This window comes from Bombina bombina, chromosome 3 (assembly GCF_027579735.1).
Source record: "Bombina bombina isolate aBomBom1 chromosome 3, aBomBom1.pri, whole genome shotgun sequence".
Taxonomy (NCBI): Eukaryota; Metazoa; Chordata; class Amphibia; order Anura; family Bombinatoridae; genus Bombina; species Bombina bombina.
Window position 1 is genome coordinate 1,277,931,062 of NC_069501.1, and position 15,891 is coordinate 1,277,946,952.

At 43.2% G+C, this 15,891-nt stretch overlaps 1 protein-coding gene across 1 annotated transcript in view; it reads right to left on the minus strand.

Moving 5' to 3' along the window:
• Positions 1-15,891, minus strand: part of LOC128652752 (zinc finger protein 25) — a 278,742-nt gene that overhangs the window by 2,968 nt on the left and 259,883 nt on the right. The window contains exon 6 of the mRNA XM_053705683.1: positions 1,937-2,059. Within this exon, the coding sequence (XP_053561658.1) occupies positions 1,937-2,059 (123 nt within the window). The remainder of the gene's footprint in view (positions 1-1,936; positions 2,060-15,891) is intronic.

Here is a 15,891-nt window from a genome sequence, read left to right on the forward strand (position 1 = left end):
TTCCTCGGCAGGTAGTTTTTTCTCTGCGGGTTCTGGGTTCTATCCTACCTTCCCTGCATTTCTTGGGAAAGTGTTGATTTGCAAGATTGTCTTTTCTATCGACAGTCCCGTGCAGCTTAATACCTTGATTAGCTAGGGTTGGCGACTTCTGTTTGCTTAAACTCTTTGCTGCAAAAAGTCTGGGGCCTCTACAGAGCATATTTAGTTCTTCTGATGCTGTTTTTTTGCAGCTCCTGGGGACGGTTCGTCTTTCGGTTGCACTATCCGGGGTGCGAGTTAGCACTCTGCGTAGGGGAGGGGATCTTCCTTTTTCCCTTTAGTTTCAGGGCTTTTCTTTGGTCCCTTGGACTCCATTCAGATGGGGTCTGGGATTTTTCTCCCTTTGCTCTGCTAGTTCGGTGGGGTTTTTCTATGGTTTTGCCCTGTCTTATCCTTGTTTACTCTCTTGGAGTTCTCTTGGGGTTTTTTCTTATTGCTCTAATTCCTGTGTGTTTCTGGGGGTCCTTGCGGACTTCCTTATCTGAGTCCATTTTCTTCCTTTCAGGGAGACACTGGATGTTTCCTCTTCTTCTGGTCGGGGGTGAGTTTATTTGCGGGCTAAGAGCCTGCAGGATTTTGTCTCCTCAGAGGACCTTCTTGAGCAGTCTCTATGAAGGTCCTTGCTGGTTCTTACTAATGGGCACTTACTCGTGCCTTTTCCTTTTTTGTCCTTCTGCTTCTGATAATGCAATTTTTTTGTCGGGAGTCTTGGTGTTTTTAGGCTATGGTGCCCTCAGAATGGGCCGCCTTTTGTACCCGCCCCTTTTGCATTCAGTGTCCTCTATAGCTTGGGTATTGTTTTCCCAAAAGTTTATGAAGAAAAACTTAAATTATGCTTACCTGATAATTTTATGTTCTTCAGACGGTGAGAGTCCACAGCTCCCCACCTGCATTTTTTTTATGTGGGGCGGCCACAATTTTTGTTTTTTTTCTTCTGGCACCTTTTTCACCCTGATATTTCTCCTACTGTTCCTTGTTCCCTCGGCAGAATGACTGGGGGATGAGGGAAGTGGGAATGTATTTAAGCCTTTGGCTGGGGTGTCTTTGCCTCCTCCGGGTGGCCAGGTTCTGTATTTCCCAAAAGTAATGAATGCAGCTGTGGACTTTCCCCGTCTGAAGAAAAGAAAATGATCAAATAAGCATAATTCAAGTTATTGTGCTATTGACAGCAATGCGTCATCATGAAGAATATCTCCTGGTGCCAGCTGTTCCTAGAGACCCTCTGCCACCCCTGACATAGTGACACTTTAGTAGAACTAAGCTTCCTGTCAGCCGATTGCTGCATCCTGACAATAGTTTAACCAGACTTTATGTATTTAAACCTTAGAAAAGAAGCCACTTAGAGCACTGGTGAGTCAGCCATACAGCGGTTGTAGACGCCAGGCAATGATTTTATATATAACTTTATACAGAAGATTCCAGAAAGTTAGCATCAGAATGGCTAGTAGGACTTGCTAAGCCCTGACTATTACATTATCTCTAACACTTAGCAAAGCCAGGCACACACTTGTTCTATGATGCTCCTAGCTAACTCTGTAATAAATTTACACAGAAAGGCACGGCATACAAGGCTAGCCTGCATCACTGTAGAAATGACTCAATTCCCCTAAACTGAACAATTAAAGGGACATAAGTCACACACGAAGTTCACAGTGGCACATTTTAATTGAATTAGAATCCCTTTTCCATCAGCCCCCTTGCATATGCAGGTAAGCAGTGTGCACATGCACCTGATACACATGCTCAGAATGGCAATCACCACCACATGAACTCACATGCTTGTCAGATGCACAAGGCTTACCTGTGTATGGCGGGGGGGGGGGCTTACAATGAAGGTGTTAGCATTTTTACACAGTGTTAGCCATTTAATGTCATCTCCTTGTGTGGTGGGACTCACCGTCTTCAGATACAATCACATGTTTTACAGAGAACATGTCAGCTTCTGTCTGATGTGTGGTTCTTCTAAGCCTATCGGCCCAGGCTTTTCTCATGGTACTTTTGTTCTGGGGAGTTTTCCGAGCTGAAACAACATAAGGAAATGATGGAGAACTGCACCTAACTGATCCTTTCACCCACAGACTGATGACAAGAAGCAGATGAGCGTGGTGATTTCATCTTTTAAAGCTACATAAGATCTATAGAAGAAACAACTTTATTTAAAGCCTCTCAATCATCTGCCTATTACAGGATATAGCATTGTAGTAAAAACAGTTAACCCTTCACCAACCATGTACTAAAGATCTATAGGGCCTTGACTCAGATTTAGCATATTCTGTTTATACGCACAATGATGCACCAGCTCCTACTGAGCATGTGCCAGAGTTCACAGAGTCTGTGATTGGCTGATGGCTGTCACATGATAGTTATATGCACACTGAGGCACCAGCTCCTACTATCATGTGATAGCCATCAGCCAATCACAGACTCCTATACTTATATACTGTGAACTCTTGCACATGCTCAGTAGGAGATTGTGCCTCAGTGTGCATATAACTGAGCATGTGCAAGAGTTCACAGTATATAAGCATAGGAGTCTGTTTGGGAGGGATCCGGGAAGTGGGATGGTAAGGGGGATCCTACACTGAAAATAAATAAAATTAACTTATTAAGAAAAAAAAAAAAAAAAAGGCCCGAAAACATAATATTGACAGACTGTGGTGAGGAATCTGGGTGAGGGGGGGGGGGGGGGGAGGAGCTGTTTGGGGGAGACCAGGGAGGTGTCATGTGGGAGGTTAATCCTTACACTAGTATACTATAACCCTTGCCAGCTAAGTAATTAACCCCTCTACTGCCGGAATAATAGAAGTGTGGTGCGCAGCTGCAATTAGTGGCATTCTAATTACAAAAAAAACCCAATGACAAAGCCATGTATGTCTGCTATTTCTGTGCAAAGGGGATCCCAAAGAAGCTTTTGCATTCATTTGTGTTATGACTGCACAAGCTGTATGTAAATTATTTCAGTTAGAAACAAAAAGTTTGTGAAAAAGTAAAAAAAAAATTAAATGATCGAATTTGGCAGTGAAATTGGCGTTATAAAATATTACCTTGGGTTGTCTACTAAATAAAAAACAAAATTTATGCTTACCTGATAAATTTCTTTCTCTTGTGGTGTATCCAGTCCACGGGTTCATCCATTACTTGTGGGATATTCTCCTTCCCAACAGGAAGCTGCAAGAGGACACCCACAGCAGAGCTATCAATATAGCTCCTCCCCTAACTGCCACCCCCAGTCATTCGACCGAAGACAAGCAAGAACAAAGGAGAAACTATAGGGTGCAGTGGTGACAGTAGTTTAAAAATAAAAAACACCTGCCTTAAAGTGACAGGGCGGGCCGTGGACTGGATACACCACAAGAGAAAGAAATTTATCAGGTAAGCATAAATTTTGTTTTCTCTTGTAAGGTGTATCCAGTCCACGGGTTCATCCATTACTTGTGGGATACCAATACCAAAGCTTTAGGACACGGATGAAGGGAGGGATAAGGCAGGAACTTAAACTGAAGGCACCACTGCCTGCAAGACCTTTCTCCCAAAAATAGCCTCCGAGGAAGCAAAAGTATCAAATTTGTAGAATTTAGAAAAAGTATGAAGCGAAGACCAAGTCGCCGCTTAACAAATCTGTTCAACAGAGGCCTCATTTTTAAAAGCCCATGTGGAAGCTACCGCTCCAGTGGAATGAGCTGTAATTCTTTCAGGAGGCTGCTGGCCAGAAGTCTCATAAGCTAAATGGATTATGCTTCTCAGCCAAAAAGAAAGAGAAGATGCCGAAGCCTTTTGGCCTCTCCTCTGTCCAGAGTAGACAACAAACAATGCAGATGTTTGACGAAAATTCTTAGTAGCTTGTAAATAAAACTTTAAAGCACGAACCACATCAAGATTGTGTATTAGATGTTCCTTCTTTGAAGAAGGATTAGGACACAGTGACGGAACAACAATCTCCTGATTGATATTCTTATTAGATACCACCTTAGGAAGAAACCCAGGATTGGTACACAAAACTACCTTATCTGTATGGAAGATCAGATAAGGGGAATCACACTGTAAAGCAGATTACTCTGAAACTCTTCGAGCCGAAGAGATAGCTATCAAAAACAGAACTTTCCAAGATAAAAGCTTGATATCTATGGAATGCAGAGGTTCAAATGGAACCCCTTGAAGAACTTTAATAACTAAATTTAAACTCCATGGCGGAGCAACAGGTTTAAACACAGGCTTGATTCTAACTAAAGCCTGACAAAACGCCTGAACGTCTGGAACATCTGCCAGACGCTTGTGCAGAAGAATAGACAGAGCAGAGCTCTGTCCCTTTAAGGAACTAGCTGACAATCCCTTCTCCAATCCTTCTTGGAGAAAGGATAATATCCTAGGAATCCTGACCTTACTCCATGAGTAACCCTTGGACTCACACCATGAAGATATTTACACCATATCTTATGATAGATTTTCCTGGCGACAGGCTTTCGAGCCTGAATCAAGGTATCAATGACCGACTCGGAGAAACCACGTTTTGATCAAATCAAGCGTTCAATCTACAAGCAGTCAGCCGCAGAGAAATTAGATTTGGATGTTTGAATGGACCTTGGAGTAGAAGGTCCTGCCTCAGCGGCAGAGTCCTTGGTGGAAAGGATGACATGTCCACCAGATCTGCATACCAAGTCCTGCGTGGCCACGCAGGTGCTATAAAAATCACCAAAGCTCTCTCCTGCTTGATCTTGGCAATCAGACGAGGGAGGAGAGGAAAAGGTGGGAACACATAAGCCAGGCTGAAGGACCAGGGCACTGCTAGAGCATCTATCAGCGCTGCCTGGGGATCCCTTGACCTGGATCCGTAACAAGGAAGCTTGGCGTTCTGACGAGACGCCATCAGATCCAGTTCTGGTTTGCCCCATAGTTGGATCAGCTGGGTAAATACCTCCGGATGGAGCTCCCACTCCCCCGGATGAAGCCGACTTAGAAAATCTGCCTCCCAGTTCTCTACTCCTGGGATATGGATAGCCGAGAGATGGCAAGAGTGAACCTCTGCCCATAGAATTATCTTTGAAACCTCCAACATTGCCAGGGGGCTTCTTGTTCTCCCCTGATGGTTGATATAGGCTACAGTCGTGATATTGTCCGACTGAAATCTGATGAACCTGACCGCAGCTAGTTGAGGCCAAGCCTGAAGAGCATTGAATATCGCTCTCAGTTCCAGAATGTTTATCGGAAGGAGGGCTTCCTCCTGAGTCCAGGAACCCTGAGCCTTCAGGGAGTTCCAGACTGCGCCCCAGACCAGAAGGCTGGCATCTGTCATCACTATAGTCCACTCTGGCCTGTGGAAACTCATTCCCCTGGACAGATGGACCCGAGATAACCACCAGAGAAGAGAATCCCTGGTCTCTTGATCCAGATTTAGCAGAGGGGACAAATCTGTGTAGTCCCCATTCCACTGATTGAGCATGCAAAGTTGCAGTGGTCTGAGATGTAGACGGGCAAACGGAACTATGTCCATTGCCGCTACCATTAGGCCGATTACTTCCATACACTGAGCCACTGACGGCCGAGAAGTGGAATGAAGAGCACGGCCGGAAGTTAGAAGCTTTGATAACCTGACCTCTGTCAGAAAATTTTTCATTTCTACTGAATCTATCAGTGTTCCTAGGAAGGAAACTCTTGTGAGAGGGGAGAGAGAACTCTTTTCTTCGTTCATCTTCCACCTGTGAGACCTCAGAAAGGCCAGAACAATGTCCGTATGGGACTTGGTGATTTGAAAAGTCGACGCCTGTATCAGAATGTCGTCTAGGTAAGGAGCCACCGCTATGCCCCGTGAGCTTAGAACCGCCAGTAGGGACCCTAGAACCTTCGTAAAGATTCTTGGTGCCGTGGCTAGCCCGAAGGGAAGAGCCACAAACTGGTAATGCCTGTCTAAGAAGGCAAACCTGAGGAACTGATGATGAGCTCTGTGAATTGGATGTGGAGATAAGCATCCTTTAAGTCCACGGTAGTCATATACTGACCCTCCTGGATCATAGGGAGGATGGTTCGCATAGTCTCCATCTTGAAGGATGGGACTCTGAGAAATTTGTTTAGGATCTTGAGATCCAAGATTGGTCTGAAAGTTCCCTCTTTTTTGGGAACTATAAACAGATTTGAATAGAAGCCCTGCCGCTGTTCCTCCCTTGGAACTGGGTGGATCACTCCCATAACCAGTAGGTCTTGAACACAACGTAAGAATGCCTATCTCTTTATCTGATTTACAGATAATTGTGAGAGATGAAATCTCCCCTTTGGAGATGAAGCTTTGAAGTCCAGAAGATATCCCTGGGAAACAATCTCTAATGCCCAGGGATCCTGGACGTCTCTTGCCAAAGCCTGGGCGAAGAGAGAAAGTCTGCCCCCTACTAGTCCGGTCCCGGATCGAGGGCTACTCCTTCATGCTGTCTTAGAGGCGGCAGCAGGTTTTTTGGCCTGCTTCCCCTTGTTCCAAGCCTGGTTCGGTCTCCAGACTGGTTTGGACTGGGCGAAATTTCCCTCTTGTTTTGCATTAGAGGAAGCTGAAGCTGCGCCACTCTTGAAGTTTCGAAATGAATGAAAATTATTCTGTTTGGTCCATAATTTATTGGACCTATCCTGAGGAAGGGCATGACCTTTTCCTCCAGTAATATCAGAAATGATCTCCTTCAGGCCCGGCCAGAATAGGGTCTGTCCTTTGAAGGGGATGTTAAGAAGCTTAGACTTTGAAGTAACGTCTGATGACCAGGACTTAAGCCATAGCGCCCTGCGCGCCAGAATGGCAAAACCTGAATTCTTAGCCGTTAGTTTGGTTAGATGAAAAACGGCGTCAGAAATAAAGGAATTGGCTAACTTGAGAGCTTTAATCCTGTCTAAAATATCATCTAACGGGGTCTCCACCTGTAGAGCCTCCTCAAGAGACTCAAACCAAAAAGCCGCTGCAGCAGTAACTGGGGCAATGCATGCAAGAGGCTGGAGAATAAAACCTTGATGGATAAAAAATTTCTTAAGGAGACCCTCCAATTTTTTATCCATAGGATCTAAGAAAGCACAACTGTCCTCGACGGGGATAGTGGTACACTTTGCTAGGGTAGAGACTGCTCCCTCCAACTTAGGGACCGTCTGCCACGAGTCCCGTATGGCGGCATCTATGGGAAACATCTTTTTAAAAGCAGGAGGGGGAGAGAACTGTACTGTGCCTTTAAGAGAAAAAAACTAACACATAAACTGAAAAACAGTGTTAAAAAGTAGTAAACTCTTTGAAATTTTTACAGTGTGTATAAGGGACTAAAGCAGCATTGCACCCACTTGCAAATGGATAATTAACCCTTTAGGCCCCAAACCGGATTTGAAAAATGTTAAAAAAACATTAATAAACAGTTAAACACCTTGCCACAGCTCTGCTGTGGCTCCTACCTGTCCTCAAATACGATTTAGGAAAGGAATAAGCCCTCCATAGTGGTCCTCAGATGCCAGAGGACTCCTTTAGGGAAGCTGGATGTCTCAGTCTGAATAAGAACTGCGCATCTAGAGTGCAAAAATAGGCCCCTCCCACCATGCACTCGATGTCAGAGGGCTTTAAGAAAATATTCCTAGGAGTATCTGACTAGCCATGTGGATACTAGGCCCCAAAAAAACGATTTATCACCCTCAGAGAAAAACCTTTTTTCTATATAACATGTAAACATTTTGTCACTAAGAAATATGAGTATTAACATGAATATTACCCTTTTTTGTAAGCATGAACCCAGTCGTTGTTAAATCACTGCATCAGGCTTACCTCAATTATACAAGGCTCTGTCAGCATTTTCTAGATCTTATCATCTCTCTAGAAATAAATATACTGAACATACCTCAAAGCAGGTAATCTGCAAACCGTTCCCCCAACTGAAGTCTTTCCCATACTCTTCAGTTATGCGTGAGAACAGCAATGGACCTTAGTTACAAACCGCTAAGATCATCAACCTCCAGGCAGATTCTTCTTCTAATTTCTGCCTGAGAGTAAAACAGTACAACGCCGGTACCGTTTAAAAATAACAAACTTTTGATTGAAGGTAAAAACTACACTAAGTCATCACATATCTCTTGATACTTCCTATCTTGTCGAGAGCTGCAAGAGAATGACTGGGGGTGGCAGTTAGGGGAGGAGCTATATAGACAGCTCTGCTGTGGGTGTCCTCTTGCAGCTTCCTGTTGGGAAGGAGAATATACCACAAGTAATGGATGAACCCGTGGACTGGATACACCTTACAAGAGAAATATATAGTTTCTTTCATGAAAGTTGCAAAAGTCCATGAGCTAGTGATGTATGGGATATACATTCCTACCAGGAGGGGGCAAAGTTTCCCAAACCCCAAAAATGCCTATAAATACACCTCTCACCTCAGTCATACCTCAGTTTTACAAACTTTGCCTTCGTTGGAGGATAGTGAAGCAAGTCGTGCTTGATTTCTTCTGTGAAAGGAGCTTCTAAGCATTTTGAAGCCCAGTTCCTCTCAAAGTACAGTGTTTGTCTGAGGGATGTGAAGGGAGTATTGCCCGATGATGCCTTGTTTTCACCTATGGGAAATCTATTCTAAAGCTCTCTGTAAATGGGATTGTAAATGGGATTCATCTGCCACCTCCTTTTAAAGATCGACATTATACTCCTCTACAATTACCTCTGCTGATACGTTTCAGTACTGGTTTGGCTGTCTGCTTTATGTGGGTGGGTGTCTTCTGGTAAGTGTATATAATTTTTTAAGACACTCTCAGCTATGTTTAGCACTTTATATTTTAAAGTTTTAAATGCATATTGCAGTCTAACAGTTTCAGCATGCAAAATTATGTTTTGGGAGGAATTTAGTAAATATTTTCTTACCTGGGGTTCCAGTTAGTTGTAACTTTGGTTTTGTTTTGTTTTCTCCAATTTTCCCGGGCAAATTAGGCTTGCAATGACGCAAAATGCTTCTATTTAATGCGTCATTCTTGCCGCAAATTTTTTGACGCGAAGGTTGCGTTTGTTGTGACGCGAGTCACGTCATTTCTTGCTTCTTTGTTGATGCAATTTTTTTTTGGTGCAGAGTCACGCCTGTTATGACGTGAATTGTGTCATTTCCTGTTAACCTTGGCGCCAAAAGTTTTTTTTCTCTGCATTTGCGTCATGTTTATTAGCGTAATTTTTGGCGCCAAAGAAATTGTTAAATTAAGTCTTTCCCTCTTTGCTTTCATTTGTTACAGATGGCTATGATTTTTGCTTTGTTTTGCATACTATGAGTGTTTTTTCAGAAGCATTTTTTCTCATTCCTAAAACTGCTATTTTGAGGAAATTGGATATTTTGCTTAAATGTTATTTTTTCTTTTTTGTTACATTTTTCAAGTTGTCTCAAACTGATCCTGCCTCTGATGTTACTGTAGGAACCAAGTTACATGAAAACAAATCTGCCAAAGCTAAGTGTGTATGTTGTAAATTGACTGATCTTCCTTCAGCTCAAGTATGTTGCACTTGTTATGAGAAATTGTTTCATGCTGAAAATGTTTCTATAAGTACAAATACATCTACTGTTAAACCTTCACAGTCTAATGTACATTATATTCCTGTAGATATTAAAGATTATATTGCTGCAGCCATAAAGAAGACTATGACTGCTATTCTGCCTTCAAATAAACTTAAACAGTCTCTCCTTACTTCTCATAAATCTGATGAAGTTTGTATTGATCAACAGCATACTGAAGTATTGTCTGCTAATGAGGATTTCTCTGGCTAAGAGGATCCTACTTCAGACTCTGAAATTGATAAATCATCCTTTATTTTTAAGATGGAATATATTTGTTCTTTGTTAAAGGAAGTATTGTTTACTTTGGGTATTGAGGAATCTAGTCCTCTTGATAATAAGAATAGCAAACCTTTGAATTCTGTTTTTAAAGACTTCTAAAGGTTACTCCTGAAGTTTTTCCTATTCCTAATGCTATCTCTAATATGATTACTAAGGAATGGTCTAAGCCTGGTACTTCTTTTAATCCTTATTCTAGGTTTAAAAAATTGTATCCTTTACCTGTGTCCAATTTAGAGTTTTGGGAGAAAGTCCCTAAGGTTGATGGCGCTATTTCTACTCTTGCTAAACGTACTACTATTCCTATGGAAGATAGTAGTTATTTTAAGGATCCCTTAGATAGGAAGATTGACTCTTATATTAGGAAAGCATATTTACATACTGGCTATATTCTTAGACCTGCTATTTCTATAGCTGATGTTGCTGCTGCTTTTAACTTTTTGGTTTGACAGTTTAGCACAGCAGTTATCAAAATGCTAATCATTTTGGGGGCGGGGCTAGCCCAGAAGCCGATCGGTCGCACTCTCCTTTAGCTCCAGCGACTTATACATCTAAAGCATTATGTACAACCGCTCTGTATAACACACTATTAACAAATAGTACAATTGAGTAACTAGGGAGCTTCACCAAAGTTTACGGACCTCAGGGGAGCCCCAGAAGAGACAGGAAACCTAAATATCCAACGGGAAGCACTTGGCAGAAGTAATTTTGCGGTGGCCATTTTGTGACTTACACATATGCATGCTGGCGATGGTGGCTATCGAAAGAGCCTTAGAAGTCTTATTAACCAACATGGAGATGCACTTTCATGATCTCAAACAAGAACTTGTAGCTTTACGCAACCAACCTCCTGCAGCTCTCAAACCAGATACAGAGAAGAACCCCGACCTACAGAGAGAGATTAGCATACAAGAGATCCCTCGACAGAGGTACAACATCCCGATAGCTGAGGCTACAACAGATGCTGAGCCTTATAACGGAGACCTAGTAATCTCGGGGCTTGGAAGTACCCAGAAACCGGACGGATGCCAGGATGGTGCTACCGAAGCGGAAGGGGAACCTGGTAGGCAGACCTTTACAAATCAAGATATGCAGCATTGCTGTGGGGTCCCGGGTTACAACTGAATCACCCTCCGCTATTTCTACAGAGCCATGGTCTATATCCCAGGGAGGGAATAAGGGGTTGAGATTACATTCCGCTCCTAAAACCGCGTCTGCACTAGCTCTGAGTAATACATCAATCTTAGAAAAGGAAACAATCGGATTGATGATCACATACGTGTCAAAAGAGCTCCGTTTATTTGCATACACTCTTGAGCAGTGTTACAAGGTTCTAACGGACTTCCAACTAAATCTGGTGTAGGCTAAGCTGAGACTAGGTTCTGTGGGGTGTTGGAAGGGTCCCTGAATGAGAAGGTCCTGCCTCAATGGAAGCTTCCACGGCGGCAGAGAAGACATGTCCACTAGATCGGCATACCAAGTCCTGCGAGGCCACGCAGGCGAGATTAGAATTATTGAAGCCCTCTCCCATTTGATCAGAGCAATCACCCGGGGCAGGAGAGCATACGGTGGAAACACATAAGCGAGGTTGAACGACCAAGGCATCTATCAGTTCAGCCTGAGGATCCCTTGACCTGGATCCATATCTTGGAAGCTTGGCATTCTGACGAGATGCTATCAGATCCAATTCCGGTCTGCCCCATCTAAGGATCAGAGTGGCAAAGACCTCCGGATGGAGTTCCCACTCCCCCGGATGAAATGTCTGTCTGCTTAAAAAGTCTGCTTCCCAGTTGTCCACTCCTGGGATGTAGATTGCTGACAGATAACAAGAGTGGGCCTCCGCCCACCGAATTATCTTGGATACTTCTGTCATCGCTAAGGAACTCCTTGTTCCTCCCTGATGATTGATGTAAGCCACAGTCATGATGTTGTCCGACTGAAAGCGAATGAATTTGGCCGAAGCCAACTGAGGCCATGCCTGAAGTGCATTGAATATTGCTCACAATTCCAGAATATTGATTGGAAGAAGTGACTCCAACTGAGTCCACAAACCCTGAGCCTTCAGGGAATTCCAGACTTCACCCCAACCTAGTAGGCTGGTGTCCGTCGTCACTATCACCCATGAGGGTCTGCGGAAGTACGTCCCTTGGGACAGATGATCCTGCGACAACCACCAAAGAAGAGAGTCTCCTGATCAAGATCTATCTGAGGAGACAAATTTGCATAATCTCCATTCCACTGCCTGAGCATGCTCAGCTGTAGTGGTCTGAGATGAAAACGAGCAAACGGAATGATGTCCATTGCCGCCACCATCAATCCAATTATCTCCATGCACTGGGCCACTGATGGCCGAGGACTGGACTGAAGGGCTCGGCATGTATTTAGAATCTTTAACTTTCTGACCTCCGTCAAGACAATTTTCATAGATATGGAGTCTATTAGAGTTCCCAAGAAGGGAACCCTTGTCTGTGGAATTAACTCTTTTCTAGATTCACCTTCCACCCGTGAGTCCTCAGAAAGGACAGAACCATGTCTGTATGAGACTTTGTCAGATGGTAAGATGCTGCCTGGATCAGAATATCATAAGGCGCCACTGCAATGCCCCACAGCCTGAGAACAGCCAAAAGTGACCCAGGAACCTTTGTGAAGAATCTGGGTGCTGTAGCCAACCAGAAGGGAAGAGCCACAAACTGAAAATGTTTGTCCAGAAAGGCAAACCTTAGGAACTGATGATGATCCTTGTTGATAGGAATATGAAGGTATGCATCCTTCAAATCCACGGTAGTCATATATTGACCCTCCTGAATCAATGGCAGAATTGTTTGAATAGTCTCCATCTTGAAGGATGGGACTCTGAGGAACTTGTTTAGATTTTTTAGATCTAAAATAGGTCGAAATGTGCCCTCTTTTTTGGGGACCACGAAAAGATTTGAGTAAAACCCCTGCCCCTGTTCCAGTATTGGAATGGGGCGAATTACTCCCATAGTAGAGAGGTCTTTTACACAACGTAAGAACGCCTCTCTTTTTATCTGGTTTACAGACAATCATGAAAGAAGAAACCTCCCCCTTGGGAGAGAATTTTTGAATTCCAGTTGATACCCGTGGGCCACGATTTCCAGTGCCCAGGGGTCCTGAACATCTCTTACCCAAGCCTGGGCAAAGAGAGAAAGTCTGCCCCCTACTAGATCCGGTCTCGGATCGGGGGCCGCCCCTTCATGCTGTCTTGGTAGCAGCAGCGGGCTTATTGGGTTGTTTACCCTTGTTCAAAGCCTGGATGGGTCTCCAGACGGGCTTAGCCTGAGCAAAAGTCCCTTCCTGTTTAGCGGAAGAAGAGGGGACTCCTTTGAAGTTCAGAAAGGAATGAAAATTATTTTGTTTACCCCTCAGTTTAGCTGTCTTATCCTGAGGCAGGAGATGACCCTTACCTCCCGTGATGTCAGAAATGATTTCTTTCAAGTCAGGCCCGAATAGGGTTTTTACTTTGAAAGGAATAGCCAAAATCTTTGACTTAGATGACACATCAGCAGACCAAGATTTTAACCATAACGCTCTACGTGCTAAAATGGCAAATCCAGCATTCTTAGCTGCCAATTTGGCAATCTGAAAGGCGGCATCTGTAATAAAAGAATTAGCCAGCTTAAGAGCCTTAATTCTATCAAAAATATCCTCTAAAGGAGTCTCAGTCTTAAGAGACTCTTCTAATGCATCAAACCAGAAGGCCGCCGCAGTAGTAACTGGTACAATGCAGGCCGTCGGTTGTAAAAGGAAACCCTGATGAATAAACAGTTTCTTTAGAAGACCATCCAATTTCTTTCCATAGGGTCTTTGAAAGCACAACTGTCCTCAATAGGAATAGTTGTACGCTTAGCCAGGGTAGAAATAGCTCCCTCCACCTTAGGGATTGTTTGCCAAGAGTCCCGAACAGTGTCAGATATGGCATACATTTTCTTAAAATTAAGAGAAGGGGAGAACGGGATACCCGGTCTGTCCCATTCCCTCTTAATAATCTCCGAAATTCTCTTAGGAACCGGAAAAACATCCGTGTAAGCAGGTACCTCTAAGTATTTGTCCATCTTACACAATTTCTCTGGTAGCACCACAATAGAGTCACAGTCATCAAGAGTCGCTAAAACCTCCCGAAGTAACAGGCGGAGGTGTCCAAGCTTAAATCTAAAGGACATAACGTCCGAGTCTGTCTGAGGCAACACACTTCCCGAATCGGAAAGTTCCCCCTCAGACAGAAGTTCCCTTACCCCCAAATCAGATCCCTGTGAGGGTACATCGGAAATAGGTAACAAAGCATCAGAGGACTCAGTATTCACATTGACTGTTGTCCTGCTATGTTTGCCCTGTAACACTGGCAACTTAGATAATAACTCTGTAAGGGTAGTTGACATAACTGCAGCTATATCCTGCAGAGTAAATGAATTAGACACGGTTGAAGAACCCGGCGTCGCTTGTGTGGGCGTTAAAGGTTGCGACGGTTGGGGAGAATTTGGCGGCATACCCTGATTCTCCTCAGACTGAGAATCATCCTTAGCCTTAAATAAAATTTGAGTTTTACATTGTAAGGCCATTTCAGTACATGAGGGACAAAAAGTAAGTGGGGGTTCCACAATGGCATCTAAACACATAGAACAAGTGATTTCCTCAAGTTCAGACATGTTAAACAGACTAGCAATAGCAATAATAGTCGTTCTTAGCTTTATTTATTGGCCTCTTAAGGCAAAAAACATACACAAAAAAACTTTACATAAAAAGTGTACTGCGCCTTTAAATAATAAAAGCGCAACAATTTTTCTGTTATCTTTAAAACAGCATTTGTGGCAATAAAAATTGTTTTAATGTGCCCAAAATATTCTAATAATATTGCACCGGCTTGCTTAGATGTGTAAAAAGCAATATAAAATAATTTAACAGTTATGACAAAAAAATTTCTTCAGGCCCCTGCACCTCGCCAGGCCCTAAGCTAACAACCTTAGGAAGGAATCCAGGTTTGGTACGCAAAACCACCATATCAGCATGGAAAACAAGATAAGGCGAGTCGCATTGCAATGCAGATAGTTCAGAAACTCTTCGAGCCGAAGAGATAGCAACTAAAAACAGAACTTTCCAAGATAGAAGCTTAATATCTATGGAATGCATAGGTTCAATAGGAACCCCTTGAAGAACTTTAAGAACTAAATTCAAACTCCATGGCGGAACGACTGGCACATCTGCCATATATTTCTTATAAAAGTACATTTATGTGTATACATGGTAATAATTATTTATATGCAAGATGAATGCTACAAAATAACAGACCATAGTTTGTATTAGGTCTGCACAAGAAATAAGTGATGTGATGCACTGCTTTAATTTGATGTGTCTTTCAGATTGCACTGAGTAACAAATAGTTAAAGAAAATGGGTGGTTTGGATCCTCCAATAGGAGGATACCATTCCATTTAAATGTCCTGCACAGCAGGTAGCTTTTAAGTTTTCCCAGAGACCGAAACCAGTCAAACTTATATTCCCATTTTTTAACTTTTATAAGGAGCACTCGTCTATCTTATGACTTCACAATAAAGTTTTCTTTTTTACTCAGCTCTGGTGTCATTTTTAAGCTAAACACCAAGGAATATACTTTTTTCTTTTTTGATTATTTATCGTGGAGTACTGGGACTCCATTCTGCCTTTTATTCCCTGGTTTACATTGGATTGCTGGCTTATTTCTTACCCCAAACTTGGAGGGAGGAGCATCAGGGTTTGTGCAGCTAGCTACGAGACCTTTATTCAATACTACTGAAAGACCGGCAGTGACGGCCTACAAATCCCAAGAGCAGCGCTGCAGTTACCGCGAGAGTTCCAAGGAGAGGAGCCGAGATCAACGGCACTTACATCGGAACGCAAGTATTTCAAGACGTTCCTTGGAAGGAGGAACCGCGCACAGCGCTACTCACTAGAGGGACGCCTAGGATCCGGAGCAGTGGCGGTGAAACCAAGCACGGTATTTGACAACATTCTAACTATATAATGGCTCGATATTGATAGCTGTGGCAGCGAATAATGAT